General features: G+C 42.0%; 1 protein-coding gene across 3 annotated transcripts in view; it reads right to left on the reverse strand.

The window, feature by feature from the left end:
- Positions 1-21014, reverse strand: part of MARCHF7 (membrane associated ring-CH-type finger 7) — a gene marked incomplete at its 3' end in the record, with an annotated part of 29639 nt that extends 8625 nt beyond the window's left edge. For 2 of the 3 annotated variants that reach the window (XM_084264483.1, XM_084264482.1), the window contains exons 1-7: positions 20903-21014; positions 15554-15710; positions 10972-11130; positions 8033-8204; positions 6291-6458; positions 946-2062; positions 520-689 (exon numbers count right to left, since the gene is read on the reverse strand). In XM_084264483.1, coding sequence (XP_084120609.1) covers positions 520-689; positions 946-2062; positions 6291-6458; positions 8033-8204; positions 10972-11130; positions 15554-15700 — 1933 coding nt within the window. In that variant the 5' untranslated portion in view covers positions 15701-15710; positions 20903-21014. Of the gene's footprint in view, positions 1-519; positions 690-945; positions 2063-6290; positions 6459-8032; positions 8205-10971; positions 11131-15553; positions 15711-20902 lie in introns of those variants that run through there. The other variant, XM_084264484.1, reaches the window with a different exon arrangement.
- Between the last annotated feature and the right edge of the window lie 942 nt (positions 21015-21956).

Genomic DNA, 21956 nt, shown 5'->3' on the forward strand with positions numbered 1-21956 from the left:
ATACTACATATAAATTGATTAATCAATATCTAAGTTCTTGCAAAAACATTTGTACAAGCAATTTTAACTGCCCTGAACAGGACTTAATGTCTTTTAAGAAGTATTTAAGTATAGTTACAACAGAAAAACATTTTTGTATTTTTTAATTCCTATCACTCTACTACACTCAGCCTTGCTACAAAATTCTTAAAAACCTAGAACCACATGTAGGAGGAAGGGTGGGAAACAAACTCACCCAAAGCAGGAGAGTATCCCTAAAGCTACGCTTCTACAATGTTGTATTTTGTGCAAGATCTCAGAAGACAATCCCAAAAACGTAGTTCTCTGAATGAAAAATACAGTTCTGGGAACTACTCACATGAGAAGCTGGACAGACACACAGTAAGCCTGTAAGCACCACGCTGTTGTTTATCCCCAAGTGTCTGGGTTTTTTAAAATAAAACAACTTAATAAGTGTAATCCTACTGACAAGCCTCCCAGTCTAACTGGAAGTCTACCTTGGTTTAAGGTTGGCTTTACCTGAATTGATCTTGGACTGGAGCCATTTTTTCATACACTCCTGGTGAACATACTGCAGACTTCCAGTGCATTTGCATGGCTCTATTAAAAGGTTGTCAGGACTGGTAGAGGGCATCTGACAGATTCTGCACAAGTCTCCCTCTTCATCTTCAGAATCTTCTAAAAGCAGGCTGAATAGGAACAGATGTCAATAAAAGCTGTGACACATCTTATCTAAGACTTACAAAGACAATTCTATTCATCACACTGTTCTCAAACCTACAAGGATTAGAACAAGGTGCTCTACAGACAAAAGCAAGAAGGCAGGTGACAGAGAACTGAGTTGTCATCTTCTCTGAGGGAAATTGTCTTTTTAATGTCATGGTTACAGAAAACCCTCTTGAAGCCAGGTACATTTTATTATCTCAAAAGAACATACTCATTTACCTCTCTTTAATTTTCTGGAGTCTTTCTGGATCTCTTGAAGGTGTTATTTTAGACTTGCTACTTTCTTGTCCATCAGACTGATTCCAGCCAGAGGGAATAATATCTACAGTTATCATAAGATTGTCAGACAGACTGCTTCCCAGTGTTGGAGGCACTGCAAAGCGAAAGAGAGAACCAGGCAGAATTCCAGCACTTCTCCTAGTGTGGGTTGAATCTGGTGAGGAGGCAGTAGCTGTAGGAATACCAGATACTGCAGGTGTTGGTGGTCTGCTAACAGAAGCCCGAGAAGGACTATCTGATGCTTCAAGAGATGTCTCCTCACCTGGCTCTCTTCTTCTGAAGACATGTTGTGATCTAGCAGTTGTATCAGAGGTAGAGATCCTTGCAGATTCATCTCTTCCTTCTCTTCTTCTTCTGGAAAAGAGGGGTGTGCATCTGTTCCTCAAAGATGATGATAGCCAGGAACCTGTGCTCCTACTTTCAGAGTCTGGTCTGTAACTTTCTCCATCTGAATCAGAGTTATGATTCTGTGAAACTCCTGATAAACCCCATCTTCGCCTAAGAAAACTAAATCCCTGAGAAGCTTCAGATGTCTGAAGTCCTGGAACTTCTGGAGTTGCACCTCCATTACTGTTTGACAGAGTAGAAGCCTGGACTCTTGGGACCACTGTTGACTCTTCAGAGCCTAATGATCTTGCATGCAATGAGTCTTGGCTAGACCTTCGAGAGAAGAATGTAGATGACATACTAGATGCCAAACGAGACAACAGCTGTCTGGTTGTGCGCCTCCCTTCACTGTCTGCCGAGGGTTCATTCAATGACCTCTGAGAAGACAAAACCCTTTCAGAACCACTTGAGGAAGGAGTTTCATCTCTAATAGCAGTAAGAGAAAATGTTGGCTGCACACTCCTCTGGGGAGAGTCTGATTCATTTCTCCTTTGTCTTGAAGAATAGTTGGATCTTGAGAAGCTCATGTTAGAGTCTCTGCTGAAAAGAGATGGCTGATGATCAGAAGGCAACTGGCGGTTCATGGATGCATTCAGCCTCAAAGTGCTTAATGAGTTCTCTTTTGGTCTTGCTCCCTCTGCATACGAAGAGGCAGGCCTGTCTTGAAGATCTGTTGCAGAAGAGCAGAGGAAAATACCATGACAAGATGCGCTCTAATTGTTACGTTCCAGCCATAACTTTAAGGTGTACATGCAGAAGTTCAGGATTTCAAGACCCTTACTCCAAACATTTTCAAATTTGGTAAGCAGATCCCAGAGCATTATAAATTTTAAATTTACTTATCAGAATTCTGAAGTTAAACTGAAACTTATACTGGTTTCAGTCTGGTGAATCCAACTGGAATCTAACTCCCCCAAAGTCTTCAGACTATCATGGCATCACTTGCTTTCTTATATGCAAATATGAGAATTCTCACCATCTCTCCAAAGCTCTCAGAAGAGCAGCATCTGAATTAAAAATAGCAAACTATATGCAACACTATTTATAATAAAGGTTCATTTTGCCTGTAGACTAAGACAGACGGGTTAGTCAAAATTTCAGCAATGCAGCAGACACCAGAGCACCTGAAACAAATGCAAGGACAAAGCCAAGTATATTCCCCATCTGTTACAATAAGGTACCCTTATTTTTCACATTGTAAGAACATCAAGAATCACAGTTACAAACACTACTTAAAAGTAGCATAAAACTATTGACCTTGGATAACAGAAATTGACTAGTATGTTTTAAACTGTGAACTCAAAAATAAAAGGAATACTCTACAAACATCGTAACTCCACTGCTCCAGCCCAAAAGGGGCTATTGCTTTTATCAAGGAAATGTGACAACAACTACATTAGTTCACATCTTCAGTTATGCAACTGGCTTAAGCGTGCCAAAGTTAACCACTCTGGGTAAGTCATCTCATCTGCTTTCCCAATTACCTAGATTACCTATAGTCAATTAGGTTAACTATCATCACACTGTTGTACCCTCCTCTGCTCTTTAAGTGTATGTTTGCCACCACTTCCCAATCGCCTGCAAGTTGAGGGAGATGATTCTGCCCCTCTATTCCACTCTGTTGAGATCACAACTGGAACACTGTGTCCAGCTCTGTAGCCCTCTGCAAGACAAATGTGGACCTGTCAGAGCAGGTCCAGAGGAAGGCCATGAAAATTATCAGAGGGAAGGAACACCTCTTCCATGAGGAAAGGCTGAGAGAGTTGGGGTTGTGCAGCCTGGAGAAGGCTCCGAGGAGACATTATTGCGACCTTTCAATATATAAAGGGGGCTCTAAGAAAGACAGAGAGAGACTTTACCAAGGCCTGTAGCCATAGGCCATGGGGTAATGGTTTTAAACAAAAAGAGGGTAGATTCAGACCATACATAAGAAATATTTTACTGTAAGGGTGGTTGAACACTGGAACAGGTTGCCTTGAGAGGTGGTAGATGCCCAGTCCCTGGAAACATATGAGGTCAAGCTGGACAGAGCTTTGAACAGCCTCATCTAGTTATGGATCTCCCTGCCCATTGTAAGGGAGTTGGACTACTGACCTCAGAAAGTCCCCTCCAACACAAACCATTCCATGATTCTTGCCGGCGTGTTTCCTGTAAATACTGCATAAGTACCTAAACATATGCACTGAGAAGACTGGGAGCATATAAAGAGGAGGGGAATCAACTTTCTGAAAGGGTAGGTAACAGCAGAACAAGGTGGAATGGATTCCAGCTAAAGGAGGGAAGGTTTAGGTATTGGATCTTAAGAGGAAGTTCTTTACAGAGAATGTGGTTAGGTGCTGAAAGGGGCTGCCCAGAGGTGGTGGATGCCCCGTCCCTGGGGGTGTTCAAGGCCAGGCTGGATGGGCCCTGGGCAACCTTGTGTAGCACCAGGCCTGGAGGTTGGTGTCCCTGCCTGTGGCAGGGGGGTTGGAGCTCTATGATCCTTGGGGTCCCTTCCAACCCAGACCAGGCCATGATTCTATGTAGCTAACATTACATAAACAGCTGAGGAGGCTAACATCACTTACTCTCCTTCCTGAAATGGCTAGATTAGGGTGTGGGGAGGAAGCAGATGAAGCCTGCTAACTTCTTAAGAGGGGAGTCTTCTTCAGTAATTTTAACTACATAACCAGCCTGGTATTCTGTATTTCTCTGTGTATTCTGGCATTTAAACCCTTCATGTTTGTAGCTTTGGTGGGGTTTGGTTTGGAAGTTTTGTTTGTTTGATTTAAATGGGTTCTGCATTATCATCATCATTTATCGTTGAAGCTGGTGTTTATGTACGTGGCAGCTTTTAGGAACTATCTGCACAGATGCCAAGCATCTGCCATAAGGTTTTGATTACACAGCAAAGAACAGAGCTTGGAGTTCTTTTTATAACACTTAACAGGGGCACTACTAGAAACGCAGCACAGATGGTACAAAGCAAGGCTGTCCACTCATCCATTTCTCCAATTAGGGTCTACTGGGTAAACTCCAACCGTCCAGTTATTAAAGCAATTTGAAGTATGATAACATTAAAACATACTCTTCTAGTAAGGCAAAACTGCAAGAGGAAATCTGGAACTAAGTTTCGTATTTTCTGTTTATCTTCAGTACTTTTAAAAACGAATTATTTTTTTAAACTTCCCCATTATCATAGATGGGTTTGGGTTGTAAGGGACCTCAAAGACCATCTAGTTCCAAACCCCTGCCATGGGGCGGGGTGGGGGTGGGGCGAATGACAGGACTCCTTCACTAGATCAGGTTGCCCAAAGCCTCATCCCACCTGGCCTTAAATGCTTCCAGGGACAGGGAAGCCTCTCTGAGCAACCTGTTCCAGTTTCACTACCCTCATATTAAAGAATTTCTTCCCAACATCTAATCTAAACCTGCCCTCTTTCAGGTTGAGGCAATCACCCCTTGATCTGTCACTAAGCTCCCTGGTGAACAGTCCCTCTCCATGTTTCCTGTGGGACCCCCTTTAAATACGGGTAGGTCTCCCCAGAGCCTTCTCTTCTCCAGGCTGAACAAACCCAATTCTCCCAGCCTGTCTTCATAGGAAAGGTGCTCCAGGCCCCAATCATCTCCATGGTCTTCCTCTGGTCTCGCTCCAATAGCTACATGTCTCTCCTGTACTGGGGACCCCAGAGTGGGATGCAGCACCCTCCAGTGGGGTCTCATGAGAGCTGAGTAGAAGGGCAGAATCACCTCCTTCAGCATGCTGGCCACGCTGTTCTTGTTGCAGCCCGGGACATGGTTGGCCACCTGAGCTGCCAGCACACACTGCCAGGTCATGTTGAGCTTGTCATCAATCAGCACCCCCAAGTCCTTCTCCTCAGAGCTGCTCTCAATCCACTTTCCTCCTAACCTGAACTTCATGCAGTTTGCATGGGCCCATCTGTCCAGCCTCTCAAGTTCCCTCTGGGTGGCATCCCTTTTTCCCCAGCATGTCGACTTCACCACACAGCTTGATGTTGTCATCAAACTTGCTGAAGGTGCACTCAATCCCACTGTTCATGTCACCTACAAAGATGTTGAACAGTGCCAATCCCAGTACTGACTTCCTGAGGAATACCACTTGTCAGGGACCTCCATGTGTACATCACACTGTTGACCACAACTCTTGGAGTGTAACCATCCCCAGCCAGTCCCTCATCCACTGAGTGGTCCATCTGTCAAATCCATGTCTCTCCAATTTAGAGACAAGGATGTCATGCTGGACAGCATCAAATGCCTCGCACAAGTCCAGGAAGATGATATCTGTTATCCTTCCCTTAAAACAGCACTAATGCATTCGCAAAAGGTGGCAGATCAAGAGTGATGATGTTTCCCCCAAGACAGCTCTAAAAGGCCACACTACTATGAAACAGAAAGAGAAAATGACAGTGCAGAAGTCTACACAGTCCTAGCAGTCACCATGGAACAAACCTCTCTCCTCCTGTGAAATATTACATTATTCATTTTTATTTTCAATGGTCTAGCAGTTTTCCCTCAAGAACCCAAACAGAGGTAATACAACACAGTCACCTTCACGAACACCCTTTCCCAATTCAAATTATTTCTTTACCCATGCCTAGATACAAAGAGATCTTGAGCTGAGTAAGGGGCGGCTTACTGACTATTCAAACAGTTACAGTGACAAACGCTGGTACCATTTTCTTGTGACTGAATGTGTCTACAAGCTAGATCGTTAATATAACCTTTGATGGTTTAGCCAACATATGCAAAGTGGCCAAACAACTTTATTTAAGAAGATACCTTAAAATTAAATGTATCTGTTGACTTTATGTTTTGAAGAAAATGTTAAAAGAACACGTGAAAAAAGTAATAGGTATGCAAACTATGGGTTTACAAGCTTTCAGCTGTACAATACATACATGTTGAAGATGAAAAGTCACTGTTTCTGTAGCTGCGATCCACCAGGTTATTAATGGACAGATCTGTTGATCTTTCTAACTCTCTTCGCTCTCTCACCATTTCAGTTCCAAGGGAGCCAAGCATCACTGATGAAGATCTAGGAATCCTACTGTACCTCCAAGAGGAATCTAGAAATAAAAAAAGTAAATAAATCCCATTTTTGTAATAATTTCAAAATCCATTAAAGCTGGTATTTGTGCATGCATTGTGGTTATACCACATCAAGGTGAGTTTAACTAAACACCACTAAAGTTGATCAAGTGGCCAGCTGGCACCATAAATCCACGAGTAAGCTGCACAAATCTTGCCATTAGTTCTGAAAGCTAAACCAGAAAAAAAAGGCAGTCCTGTTAACACTCAGTACAGGACAGGAGGAAAAAAACACCACAGCATCTTCCTTTCTAATCGTAGCTAGTTATTAAACAGGCTTCACAGTATGTCAAAAGAGCAGCTTGAGACTTAGTAAATGCTGCTATTCTGATGATGCTTAAATACTCATAAAACTAATTTTCCAGAAACACAGCTGAAGCTTAAATGCAGCTTAGATACAACCTTTAAGACCAGTGACTAATACTGTTCTTGCTCATACTTCAGAGTAAAATACATCAGTTTAAAAGGGGGATCTTGTTCTTTGTTAACAGCCACAACTAAACAGGAAACTAGATACTTCAGCCAAGTACAACTCTTGTTCCAAAAAGGGGGGAAAAAATAGGGGGAGGAAAAAAAAAAAGCGTTCTTCCATGGCTGTGGAGAATGCATCTTGTTTTACAAAATCCATCTTGTTTTACTGGTAAGTCCAAATTTAAGCATTCGTTGGTCAGCAGTATGACGACCAACCAATCTAGAAACTGACACAGGCTTACACCACAGTGAGAAATGTTAATAGTAGTCATTTTATTAATGAAGAACAAGTAAGCATCAAAACCACTCAGTTTTTAACACTAATTCATTAGCGTCTGTGTGGTTCCATAGGGGGATATTAAAAGGACCACTGATCCATACTCACAAGGGTAATCTGAATGGATCTAAAGGTCTATTTCAAAACCTTCTAGAAGTGTTCTCAATGAAATTTTTTGTCTGATATTTCCTGACCTTCATTACATGTTGCTCAACTTACATCTATTCAAGTATGATATGCTTATTCATAGCTTTAATGAGAAAATAATTTTTTACTGAAAAAGCTCCTAGTGTAGAATGGGTTTTTTTTACCTGGCCTACAGAATGAGTTCAGACCTTGTTAAAAAATACCTCTCTCTTCCTTGAACCCTAAGAGTGCTCTACCCAGCCATGATGCTTGGAACACAGTACTAAGGTAAAGATTTTTCTTTCTGCTGTCCCCGGCACAAACAAGTTTACTAACACAATTAGACTCATAAAATAAGTGTAGCTGCACCCATTCTTTCCTTGAAATCTTAACCAATTAAGACATATTTGAATCACTTCAAACTCAATAGGTACGGGTAATAATTCTGAAGTTACACGAGTACAATTAGGTTTTGCAAATACCCTGTTAACAGCATCCTTGATACTTTGGATACTGCTATCAATGTGAATATAACTCTTCTACTAGACATAGGTTTTTAATATTGAAGAATAACAAAAGCATAATATTTCAAAGCAAGTAATTTAAAACTTGATAAAACCTGATCTTATTACTCAGACACATTTCATTTTAACTCTGCTCTAGTAATCAACCTCTCACCTGAAAAGGCAGACAAGCCATTACTTCTCACAGAAGAGGTAGATGTACAAGAAAGCTTAGGTCTCTTTGAATCACTATCTCGTTGCTGGCTATGTAGTCTTGAATATGCTCCCTGAGTTCTCTCAGACTCACCGTAACACCCAGATGTAAAATGGGGGGAAGATGATGTAGACTGAAATAACATTAAGAAAAAAAAAAATTACTGACAGTATTTCAGATGTACTTATACTGAACAAAAACATACATAATGCAAGACTCAAAATAAAAAGGTGAAGAGTTACCTTAAGATACAAAGCCTCTCTCTTTAAAAATAATGGATTTATGCTCATGCTTTTGATCAGTATCCCCAGGTTTACTCAAGACAGTCCTACCGACAAAAGCTGGCTTCTATCACAGTCATTGTTACTTTACCTTTATAGATACACATGGCTTACAGAGGAAGAAGGTATTCCTAGCATGTAAGATGCTATAAACATGATCAAATACAGCTTTACAGGTCTCCAAGGAAACATAATTTTACTATCCAGAAATGGCCAAAACTCATCTGCTTCAGTATTTAATAGTTTAACTAGTCCAGCTCATTTTTTCCCCAACCTAAAATATATTCAGCTGAGGAGTCAGCTCTAGCTTCTAGAAAAATGTTCAGGTAAGATCTATTTTGATTTCTGAAACAAGTTTGGAGTGAAGAATGGGCAGAAAGCAATTTTTGCAGTGTACAGTAGTGAAATAAGAGTCTTCAGAAACTGGTACTAAACAAATTAAAAAATAAAAATTGGGATAGCCTATAAAGCTATTAGTCTGGTTACTTGCTGCCAAGGCATTTATTTTCTATTTGAAATGTTTTATTTTTTGGTATTACAAACGTGAGCTCAATTAAAAAGCTCAGTTGAGTTGTATGGCCTCCCAGAAAGTATCTACAACCAAGATGCTTAAATCAACCACCACATGAAGTAGCTAGAACCAAGATACTTTAAGCAACAACTGCATTAGAGTAGATGTTATAGCTGTGTTTTATTTTTGTTATGGTTTTTACTAAGCTTATACCACTACTTTTTCACCCTTTAAAACTAAGTAGTATCTAAGCATTTCCATTATCCCATCATAAAAAGATATATGGGGAGACACAGAAATTTAACCACGTACAAATTCAAGTGAATTTCCCTCATTAATCATCTGTTTAACATGTAACACCTTGGGGGGATAAAGGGGTGTCCACCTAAAAAGGTGACAGCCCAGCTAAAGTGCCTCTACACCAATGCACACAGCATGGGCAACAAAGAGAAGGAGCTGGAAGTTACCATGCTAGTAGAAAACTATGACACAGTGGCCATTACTGAAGCTTAGTAGGATGAATCCCATGACAGGAGTGTGGCTATGAATGGCTACAAGCTGTTCTGGAGAGACAGGAGGAGGGGTGGAGGTGTGCTCTCTATCTTAATAAACAGCGTGTGAAGAGGTGTCCCTGAAGAATAGTCACGAGCAGGTTGAAAGCTTACAGGTAGGAATTAGGGATGGAGACAAGGGGAGCCTTGTGGCTGGGGTCTACTACAGGCTGCCTGTTCAAAGGGAGCCTATCGATGAAGCCTTCTTACTCCAGCTCCAGGATGCATTGAGCTCACAGGCTCTCATCCCACTGGGGGATTCCAACCACCCTGACATCTGTTGGAAAACTAGAATGGCAAGCTATAGGCAGTCCAAGAGACTCCTGGAGTGCCTTGATGAAAACTTCCTGAGTCAGGAAATAGACAGGCCTACTCAAGGGGAAGTGATACTGGCCAGTCTTGGTGGGGCTCTAAGCAAGCTGAACTAGTAAAGGCATCCCTGCTTACTGCAGGGGGGTTGGACTAGGTGACCTTTAAAGGTTCCCTTCCAACCCAACACGTTCCACGATTCTATGATTGGAACTTCATTTAAGAGAAAGATTAACCCTAATGAGAAAAACCCCTGGATCTTTTGAAAACTCTACAGCACCAATCTAACTAGACAGGTAGACCACTTATAACCACTTTGCATTTCAACTAAATGTAGACACACCTATTGTGACTTCCCTTGAAGGACAGCATCGCCACACTAGTTCTTCGCTTCCCCTCCTTGTCCCAATCATTTCAAAGTGTCTTCACCTTAAAGTAACTGTAAGTAAACACTTATTTATGGTGTAAGTATTCTCAAGTGCCCAAATATCTTGCAGTTTGAAAGCGGGCACAGTTTTCACTGTTCACTATCTTCCCAACAAGCATCTTTGGTTTTGTGCTGTTCCCATCTTAGTTCTTCTGCTCCAATTCAAAGTGGGTTTTGTCATTCTAAAGTGCATAAGCACATCAAAGAAACCAAACACTTTATTTTTAGAGTAATGAAGGCACATTCTGGAGCCTAATTAAGACAAGCTATTAAGCCCTAAGCCTTTGATCTCATTCAGGTGAAAGTTCTACCTCCATTTTCAGAGTATGCTGTAAGCAACACGTAAGTTAAGCACAGTCAGACTACACTCCCCCACAACTAAGTTTTTTAAAGCAGGTCTCTAAAGCCATGAATTTCATGTTAACTCACAGAGCTGGTATCACCCAAAAAACACATCCCCCAGAAATACCTGATGGACCAAGCTGAGTATAAACAATATTAATTTTGCCATCCATACAACTATGAGATTCATGAGCACTCCTTCCTTTTTTCTTTTGAAATGGATACTTGCAGAGCCATTCTCACTTAAAACTTATTTTAAAGCTATTATTAAGACATAAACATTATCATTTTCATCCTCTGAATAATTTCTTACCAACACTTCCTTCTTGCTTTCCTTCCACCTTAACTTACTAAGATCTACTTAACTAGAAACATTAGAATAAGCCCTGGCGAGCAGCTTTTCCAACTGGAAGGCCAAACTAAGACCCCAATCACTTATTTATTTATTTTTTAAAGTATTACACATTAACAATTCTCACCAATCTGCTTCTGCTTCCCAAAAATCTTCCAGAATGTGGATGATCAAGTGTCCCTGAGTAGCGAGTTGGAGAGGACGTCGTTAGCTTCCAAGGAGTTTCACGGGTGTCTCTTTCTCCAATTCCCCAGTCTCTACTGGAACTATTCAATATAGTGGATTCCTGAAGAACAACATGCTTATCATCTGCATCTTGTAACAAGGAAGTGAAGGCACTAACAGTTCTGAAAACCTTTCATGAGTAACCTCGAGGGATACCCAAGAGGAAATGAAACAGGCTTAAGAGAGAACCACTGGCAAGAGAAGATTTTTTTTAAATTACTTTCTGGCCCTTATCAGCTCTTTTACCTGTCCTCTGACTTGACTGTAGACAATAAAAAGTTAAATGTAAGGCTTCTGAAGCTTTATCCCAACTTAGATATTCCAGCAACAGGGCAGAATTAAGAACCTGACTTTCAAGTGTTAAGTAAAAAAAAAAAACCCCGAAAACCCTACAGATGTAAGAAAAGTCTCCATGACCGTAAAAGTGGCTTTTTGAACACTAAAGCAAGCAATCTGTCTTGTCCTGGTCATGAGTTTTAATACAGGAAAGAGTGGGTGCAAAGGGGGTGGGGGGGGAAATCCCGATTTGGGCCTGCTAACAGACAATTATTTTAACACAAGGAGTGTGATCTGTCCCAGTAAAATAGATGAGACCACAAATGTGAACTGTGTCACCAAACTGTTATTCCTTTAAAGAAATATACCACACTATTGCAAATTACACAGCATCTTCTCAGAGTCTTAAGCATTTCCCTTTGCCCACTGTTTAAGGCCCTGCCAGCATTATTTTATAATCCAGCACTGAGCTACTGGTAGGGAAGGCTTGCAAATTAGTTATTATTAATTCCAATTACATTTCATGCAAACAGCAAAAAACTTAATTCCATTTTGTGCTACAAAATGGCAACTCTTGCATTTTTAAGTTTCCTCTAAATCACCAACACTGAAGAGCACCGTAAAACAGTAACAACACTGGGCACACAGAACCACTTTGGGCTTAAGAAATAAGGTCAATAGTTTTAGTAGCCAATTTCGGACAGTGCAGAGATACTGAACCCACAGTTTGAAACACATTAACAAACTCAAGACTGTTTGACAAAGCTCCCCTGCAAACACAACTGTTTGATGTGTTTCCTCAGAACAAAGAGCTTAAATTATTTGAAGTCTGATGTCTGCTGCAGGGCAATCACTGCAACTGTTCTGTGGTTTCAAAGACACTCAGGAGCTCTTAATTCTTCAAATAATGAAACTAGGAACCACTTAATATACAAATCTATCTTTAAATAACTTATAAAGGATGAGATCCTACACTACTAGTTTCACTGAATTTCAGTGAATAGATGGCAATTAAGAAAGAGCATTGCAATTTCATTTGCTCCACGATTAATCACTGAAATTTCTAATATTAATAGAAATAACAGAAATCCTACCATTTAATTAGAGCTAAACAGAGTTAAGTGATTACTTGTCCATCCCCTTTCTATGAACTATTAATACTACACCTACAGTACTTTCTGTCACTATTTCTCAAAAGTTGTAGTATTAGGATTTTCAAAGCTGACGCTGGTAATTCACATAAGCAAAATTAAACCTGGAAATAAAGTATCACCAAGTAAGTTCACTCTAATTTCAAAGCATCAGGTTTCTAAATTATTTCATATATGAAATATATAGGCATGCCCATGGGCACAAGATTACACAACTTTCAGACAGAAGCAAAGCTGTATCAAAATGTTCTTAATACAAGACTTAATACCTCCTTTCCTTCTTCTCCAGCTGTTACATACTGAAGATATGAGAATTTAATCTTACTTTAAGTGTCGGATTGCCAGAGTAAAGACCTTAATCCAAGAACAACACACTCACACTAGCACCGCACTGAAAGCCAGTTCATGGAATTACACCATTTATCATTCTAACACCAATACAGCTATAACATTGTCCTTGCTTTGGCCAGGCCAAAGTTCACCTCCCCAGGCAGCCAGCACAGGAGAGCTGTCTTCCTCACCTGACATAGCTCCCCCACGAAAGGGCTGGTTGGGGAGAAGTGCTCCTGGGTGCCTCGAGGGCAGTCTGAGTGTGGCCACGGCGTTGGGTCAGTCCCCTTTTCGGTGCCCAACTCGGGGCTTGAACTCATGGGATTGACAGTCCCATGCTCTACCAACTACCCCAGTCCTTTGAACCCCTGTAACAAGCACCATGGCTACCCAAACCTCAGAGGCCAAACCTGTAGCTGAGCCAGAAAGCCAAACAGTACCAGCATCAGTCGCCCCTATGCAAATGAAGATATACACAAAGAAATTGGTCCGCATCATGAAAGACGATGATGAACCAGAACCAGTGCACGAACCTCAGGGAGCAGTACCAGAGGTTATAACCCGCTCCTTGTCCTTGAGGGAGCCGAGAGACATGAGAAAAGATTTCGGTCACCTTCCAGGGGAGTGCATTATCGCCTGGCTACCCCAGTGCTGGGACAATGGGACCAGCAGCCTGGAAATAGAAGGCAGGGAGGCCAAGAAACTGGGATCCCTGTCCAGAGAAGGGGGCATCAACAAGGCAACCGAAAAAGTGCTAGTCAAAACCAAATACACAAAGTTTGACTGCTCTGGCTGCAAAAGTTTTTGAGTTAAGTTAGAATTAATTATGTTCTCTAGCTGCAGGAATTACTTGTTCTCATTCCTCTGTATACCCAAAGCACTACCAATAGTCCCGTATTTTCTTTTAAATGACAAATATTTTCAATTATTTGGAACTGAAACAGCTCTTAAGATTTTAATGTAGGCTTCTGAACCGATTAACAAAGTAAGAAAGCCTGCTCATTCCACTCCTATCTGACTGAACTTAGTTCAGTCTAACTAATGGCTTCTTCTTGCTTCAGCCACTTGTAACCTTAGCCTGCCAGTAATAATAGAATTTGCTCCTACCAGTTCTGTAAGTACCGAAGGTTAGTCAAGAGAAGGAGCTTCCCTATGCTTTTATCACTAAACACTAGTCTTGTGTAAAAAGCTTTCAGACTACCTCTGATGAACTGGAGCAGAAAGAAGGCACACAGTCTTCTATACAATCACCCTCCCCTCTGTTTTAACTGGAAAGTGCTATAAAAATAATTCCTCAGATTCAAAGCACTTTGTTTAATAGGAAATAATCAAAAGAGGATGAAGTGCAGTTCATACAATAAAAAGAAATAAAAGTTACAGTCTTGTGTTATAATTTTGTAACAACACAAAGCACCAGTTAAGCTTAAGACTTATGTTGTCATCAACAGCTTTCAGTGTGGTATGCAAACTGTGTGGGTCCCTAAATACCCACAAAAGCAAGACACTAATTTTATTTTTCTGAGCAGCCAGCCAGTAAAACACACATAGGAATCAAAAAAACACAAGTGTCTGAAGACTACCTTTAGACACTCCCTAAGCCAATACAGAAACACATACATTCTCTGTATGGCAAAATATCACACACATACATGTAGCTATGCTAAAAGTCATTAAACGCTCTATTAGCTGTAAACCTTCTTCTGAAAAAGGCATTATTATAATACAGTGTCCCAGAGAGCTTGCCATCAGGGACCAAACTCAGAACCATTTTATCAAAACATCTGATCACAGAGTTAAGTTTCCACAATTTCAAACCCAAGATGGGCTTCCATTTCTGGGCCCAAAATTGAGGTGAGAACTGCTGACAGCAGCAGAAACAAATTAAATGAGCCAAAAAGCCATCTGTTGTTTCCAAGTTTCCAGAACGATTTCTGAAGTATTTTAATCTTTAACTCCCATAATAATCTTCCAAGGTGAAAGTACCCACAGAGAACCTGACTTCCTACTCTTGCGCAGGGCTCCCCTCCACCACAAAAGCAATCTGGTGAATGAAACACATTGCAATGGAAAGACCAAACGCTTTTACCCAAATCCTGATTCTTCTACACTGAAGCTGAATTAACATACTGATGTGACAGTAGGATGTAAGCCTGAAGGTCCTCTTATCTTCACATGCAAAGAAAGTAGGAGCTGCAGAGCAGTACAAAGTACTGCCAGCTCTTAGAACTGCAACACATTCCTGCACTTCTTGCACCATCCACGCATGAAGTGTAACACCCTATACACACCAAAATTCAAACACCTCCCCTCAACACAAAACCCCAGGTTTAAGACTGCAGCAACTAGTGCCAAAACAGATCCACAGTACAAGGATGCCGTTCATTCATCAAACAGCTGATTTTTAAAGGTGCAGCCACAAACAAAAGCAGGTAAAGATGGCAAATCTAGAACTACTGGTTCACACTGCAGCATACCATCACTGGCCTGGTTATTAAACCCTTGCATTTTAGAATTAATCTTGGGTTTTGCTTGCAAATGCAAGATCCTGGGTGAGACTTTTCTTTGTATTTTCTTTTCTGTGTGTGCACATGTCTGGCTTTTAAAGTTTTTCTTCATGAAAAACAGACATTAAACTCATAGAATCATAGAATATACTGAGTTGGAAGGGACTCATAGGCACCATCAAGACCAACTCCTTTATTTACAGGAAGAGACAAAACACATTACCTGGTATCCAGATTCTAATCTCCGTGAAGTTTCTCTTGCACTATATGCACCAGCTAAACTGTTTCCAGTCAATGTTCCAGGTCCTAGTGAAGAGCTGGAGGCCTGAACAGATATCCTTCGAGGAATTCTTGAGGGTTTGGACTCCATTCTTTGTATCCTGCATAAGGAAACACTGATTAATTTTTCTTGTAGAAGCAGGAACCTACATGCAAAATACACACAAGTCATTCTAAGCACACCATAAATATGACTCAGGCATACAAATATTTACACAGTGCTTTGGTCTGACTACACATCAGTAAGATGGGGAAATGAGTTCTTAACCTTGTTTTTGTAACCTCTTCCTTACATCTCCTCCCATCCCATGTTAGAAAGCCAGAAACATAGCCCCTTTTGCTATTATTATTACAATATAATCTTTCCATTACATTTCAAGTGGGACTCCCTTAGGAACTCTGCAGCTCTACTACTAATGCAAAATGAGCTAATCTCAATACCTGCAGAAACTACACTTAGATTTATTTTTCAGGGTCAGAACTATGAGATTTCACCCAGCTGTGAAAAAATACACATATGCATCCTATCTGCCTCAAATCAATATTTAACTTCTCCAAAGACAAGTTCCGTGGAAATTAATGCATACAAAAAAGCAAATGCTGTCTGACAAGTAGGGGCATGCATGCGTGTGTGTCTATATATATGTTCTGGGGTTTTTTACATTGAGTCAGTGTTTCTTTGCTCTTTTGGCAACCATTAAAGAAAAAAAAAAAAAAACGCTAGTGCCTTTTCCACGTGAGAAGTGATCCTGTCATTGAAAGGGTATCTTGACTTAAAGTTGCTCAAAGTCCACATAGAGAGCTATCTGGTTTGTCAGCATTACCAGATTCTTCCTCCTCAGAATGGCAGACACAGAACCAGACCACAAAAGGTCACTCTTAAAATTAAAAATTTAAGAAAAACTGCAGTATCCTCAGTGGTGCGGTGCACAAGGATAGCATGGTAACTAAAAACTCATCACTGACAACTCTAAAATATATGGCCACAAACTCCATTGGTACAAGGTGATTAGTCTACATGGTACAACCCATTTTATTTAACGACTTTTCATTCTGGCCTGAGAATGGAAGAAAATAATTTTTTTCTGCATCAGAAAAAAAATATACACTCAGTAAAGCACACTTTTCCTCCACACAGTAGCTGTGCTCACCAGTAACAGAGTCTGAAAATCCGCAGCATCAATCCTAACGTGCCTCATGTGCCTTGGCTGCAGTTCGAAATTGAGTTCGTGTACTCAGGACTTTTCATCTTACCTGGAAGATGTGCTCCACTACACTTGCCTAACTGTGGATTAGGAACCTGAAATTGTTAAGTTTCCCAGATCACATTTAAACCCTCAAGGAAATTTTGAGCAACTGCATGCCATTCTCAATGTTGTAAATACAGCAGTATTGATATGAATGTTCTAAGAAGCACTGCAAAGCAGAGAACACAACTGTCAATAATGGAAGTTTTAAAGCAATTCAGTAATGATGAATCTAATAATCTAAGCTACGCCACTTCAAGTGGGCTGGTTGTGCAATAAAATGTAAAATCACATTGCTTCAATAGTTGTAAGACATAGCAACTATGGCTAATTTAAGCTTAATAATCTGTCATAATGTGCACTGCAAGTCTAGCACTTGTCTGAAGCTCCACTGAGCGTGAACAAGTTAACTACTGAAGTTACAAACTATGAAAATAAACTGATGTCACAGTAAAACAGACTAGGGTGTATGCTGGGCAGGACAGCTGTGGGTCTTGATGAGATCTGACATCTAAAGCACTGCTTATCCACATTTTACCCTGATACAAAATATAACAGACAGATATATAGAACAACAGATCCAACTCTGTACTACTGCGTATTTGACAAAGACCACCAGCATTATCACTTTCATTACAGATTATTCTGCTTCTGGATCACTTTGCTTCAGATTGGTGTGGAACCAGATGAGTAACACAGACAGACGTAGAATACACAAAGATTCTAGAAGGGATGGAAGCTCCTACCAGTAGAAATTAATGTCCAGACAAACAGGGGAAAAAGACAGAAGTGTAAGACGTTATAACAACTTCATGACTAAATCAGAGATCATCTCAGTAATAAAACTGCTTGCGCATCATACACAGAACAGACAAAATAAGACCATTCAGATAGAAAAGCATACAATGGAAGACTTTGGACACCAGAGCCAACTATCTGTAGAAGCAGAAATGGAGTACAAGATTAGCAAATTGCTTCTACAAACCCATGTAAAAAGGCACAAAACTAATCTTCTCCTTAAGAGGACAGTTTTATCAATGAGCTTGATCTTGTAAATTAGCACAGGTTGTGACTTAATCCCAAGTAGATCAGTATGATATATAACATTTTTTAAAAGAAATCTTGCAGAAACAATACACAAAAATGTTAAACCAAGATAAAAGCAGTACATTACCAAACAGAAAATGTAATGTCAGTTTATGTGTACACGTTATGATTAATACAACCACACATTTTTTTCTGCAGTCTTGGCCCCAGCCAGCAAACGAGAAGGATCTTCTGTAAAGATGAATCAGTTGTAGAAGCACAGACATTTGACAAGAACCACCCTGCCTTCTTAGATGCAGAGGTGGAAACATATCAAAAATAAAGAAAATCCCAGAATCTCCTGAGCTGGCAGAGACCCTTAAGGACCATCAAGCCCAACTCCTGGCTTCACACAGGCCTGGCCAAGTCAGAGCACAAGACTGAGCGCATCATCCAGATGCTTCTTGACCCCAGCCCAGGTCAGGGCTGTGACCCCTTCCCTGGGGAGCCTGTGCCAGTGCCTTCCCGCCCTCTCTGTACAGAATCTCTTCCCAAACGTCCAACCTAAACCACCTCCCCCAGCGCAGTTTCATACCGTTCCCTTGTGTTCTATCCCTGGTGACCAAAGGGAGGAGGATCAGCACCTGCCCCTTCGGTCCCTCCCATCAAGAAGCCACAGACCCTCATGAGGTTTCCCCTCAGCTTCCTCTTCTGCAGGCTGAGCAAACCCAGGGACTTCAGCCTCTCCTCCTAAGATTGGTCTGGGCAAAAAACTTCTTGAGAAAACTGGATTTTATCTTTGCCTTTCAACAAAGAGTCTGTGACATGAAGTGTGCCATTCAAGTTAATAATTTTTTTAAAACCTTTACATAAGAGGTCTTCAATTTCTTAGCATCTATCATAATATCTCCTTAGAATCCAACTAGCAGAAATCAAATACCTGCAGCTGAAGTCAATGGAGCCACCAGTTGAATATACTAGATCGATAAAACTAGATACAAGGCATCTCAACTTCGGTAATCAACACGGATAAAGAATAATTCTGGTTTGTTGTTTGTTTTGGGCTTGTTTTGGTCCAGAGTTCTTTGAAAAAGATTTAACACCATACCTTGGAAGCCACACTAATATTTGTTGACTGCAAGGAGAATATTGTGTTTTTGTAGGGTATTTCAGAATGAGAATGGTTCCCTTCCACAGTAGCAGCAGCTTAGGGGTTTTTCTGAATGAGCACAAATACACTAAAATTAGAACCTCAAATATTTCGTTTATCCACATAGGAATTCAATAAATCCCAAGTGGTACTTAACATGCTGTAATGAGTTCTGTAATGACAATGTAGTCACCTCAATTTGCACAGAATGTAGTGAGGCAGAGAAGTACTCAAATGACTTTCAAATGATGAAATAAAATAAAAAAAATAAGTCATGTTGCAGTCTGAAGAGATTTGAAAGCCTGTTGTTGCCACAAAGGAAAGCAACACCTTACTTGAACACAATACCTTCTGCGTCCTTCACTGGGCAACCTCAACACATTATCCTGGCATTTCCAGGATATATATAAACCAAATTATTTCTGTTTTTTCCATCATTTTGAGACTACGAACTCTGCTATCCAAAAAGAGAGAAATGAGAAAGAGAACAGCAGGTGAGAAACACTCTTCTCAAAGCAACGTGCCATCATCTCATGCTGTTACACAACTTTGCAATCAAAATCTCATGGAAAAATCTGGAAGCACTTTTTGTGTCTCCCAGAATAAAAGATACATGTGATGTCTCTTGAGACTTCCTAAGAGCAAAGTTCTGAAATCAACCCTTAAATTTAAAGTTGTACCTGGAGAAACAGATGACCTACACTGCAACACAAGGTGGAGCTGAACCGCCTATTTTGAGTACACAGCTAAAAAGTCCTGCCCCACAGAGAGATAAAGACCCAAGAGGTCTTTTCAGGAAAGCAGTGTAATGTCAAGAGGCAAAAGTAACACAAAATGCAAATAGTTCAAATAAAAACCTCTCACACCTCTCCTCTACCCTGGCCCCCACTACTGAAAACAATTTCAGGTAGTCATGTCTACCAGTAGAAGCAGCCTTTCCCAGCTATGTTTTCTATTAGGAGCTTAAAGCATTCCTGCATCCTTGATCAGAGAAGCACACACTTCACTCACAGCTCCTAATTTCAAATTTTCTACCTCGGAACTATGCAGTGACACTTACACCTAAGACCTGAGCTTTTGTGTTTACATATTTCTGTACGGTTTGATATACAACTGCTCATACGACTCTACCCAGCAACTTGCGATCACGTGTCTTCCTCAGTGTTTACTCACAATCAAGTTTTTATTACAGACAAAATGGAGTTGAAGATTAATTCTCTCGATCCGCGCAATTCTCTGTTCAGGGTATTTTCTCAACCTTCAATCAAGCAAGGCTGACAAATACATTCAGCAGCCTCCTACGAGTCCCATGACCAAAACCCCCAGTATTTACGAAAGCCGATCGCTGCCCACGGCGCCGCGGCTGGTGGCATGGCGCCGGGCCGCTTCCCTGAACTGGAGCAAGCAGGGTCTAGACAGCGGGTGCTCCGCGGCGCAACCGAAGAGGACACCGTACCCTTCTACGCAGGCCTGAAGGCAGAGGCCCTGCCAGTAAGGCACGGGCACCGACCGGCTGCTCCCGGCCGCACCCGCGCTCCGGGACAACGCCAAACGGGCTCACGCCAGGCTGAAGGGCGGCGCCGACCGCTCTGCCCCGACCCCCCAGGGCAGAGGCTCCTCAGAGGAAGGAAAGGAACGGGGGGACAAGGCTGTCACGCAGGTCCGCTGCCAGAGAAGGCACGGAGGCGTGCGGCCGTCAGAGGTGCTTCGCAAGGGTAAGGGCAGAGGAGCCAGGCGCCAGCCCCGAGACAAAATGGTTCTCCCCCCTGCCCTGGCGCAGGGCCGCCCGACCCGGCCCGGCACACAGGCGCGAGCTGGGCCGTACAGGGACATCCTTCCTTCCTCTACACCGTCAGCGGCCTGTACTCACTCTCACCACGCTGACATCCAGCAACCGAGGATTCACCAGAAGGTCCAATTCGAGCCGGGCCCACAAGCTGCCGCGCCAAGTCCACCGCCTCTCCCTGCAACACAATGGCGACAGCACGGAGACCGCACGACTGTCAATCGCCCCGCCCCGCCCCGCCCATACTTGCTCTCGCGAGAACTGTGGCGGGTGCTCGCGGCAGTGCTCGCGTGTCGTCACGCAGGTCTCGCCTCGGCGGCTGGGCCGGGTGCCGGGAGCTGGCGCGAGGGTCGCTCTGCGAGCTGCGTGCCGCTAGCACGAGGGGACCCGAGATCGCGTGTCGCGCTGCTCGGCTCGGCTGCTGGAGGTTAAAATGGTGCCGCTCCACAAAATGAAGGTGATCACGGATTCACAGAATCCCAGGGGTTAGAAGGGGCCTCCAGAGCCCATCAGTCCAACCCCCTGCCCAAGCAGGGTCCCTGGGACAGGGCACACAGGGCGGTGTCCAGACGGGGCTGGAATCTCTCCAGAGAAGGAGACTCCACACCCCCTGGGCAGCCTGTTCAAATGTCAAATACTCTCACGTTAAGACAATTTGGTTTTGAGGCGAAGCATCCCAAAAGCCATGGTTTGAATCGACTTTTGAGTTCGGTGTTAAGCCTTAAATCTGCAATCTTTCATTTTCCCTATGCTACGTGCTCTTCCTGGTACTTGTATTCGGTCCTCGTTGGCAGGCACGTTTGCCACTACAGAATATGGAAAGTATTGCACACTGTTGTGTTTTCTGCCCCTAAGGAAGGCATGTTGTGTTATCACTATGAAGTCTAAGCTTCTATCTCAGTATTCTACTGATGCAGTATGATTCTGTCATCAGCCTACAGGGTTTTCCCTGAATTCATATACCACAGTGAGTGCCCTCGATTGCATTGTCGCAAGTCAGATAGAGGGGTGTGCAATAGTAGCAGGCTGGCTATTCTCTTAAGTAAACAAAACACACACCCCTAAAACCCAGAAAACATGACCAGGCACCCTGGCATAGGGCTGCAATGCATACAAATTCAATGTGTGCACACTTAAT

This window comes from Gallinula chloropus (assembly GCF_964237585.1).
Source record: "Gallinula chloropus genome assembly, chromosome: 5".
NCBI lineage: Eukaryota > Metazoa > Chordata > Aves > Gruiformes > Rallidae > Gallinula > Gallinula chloropus.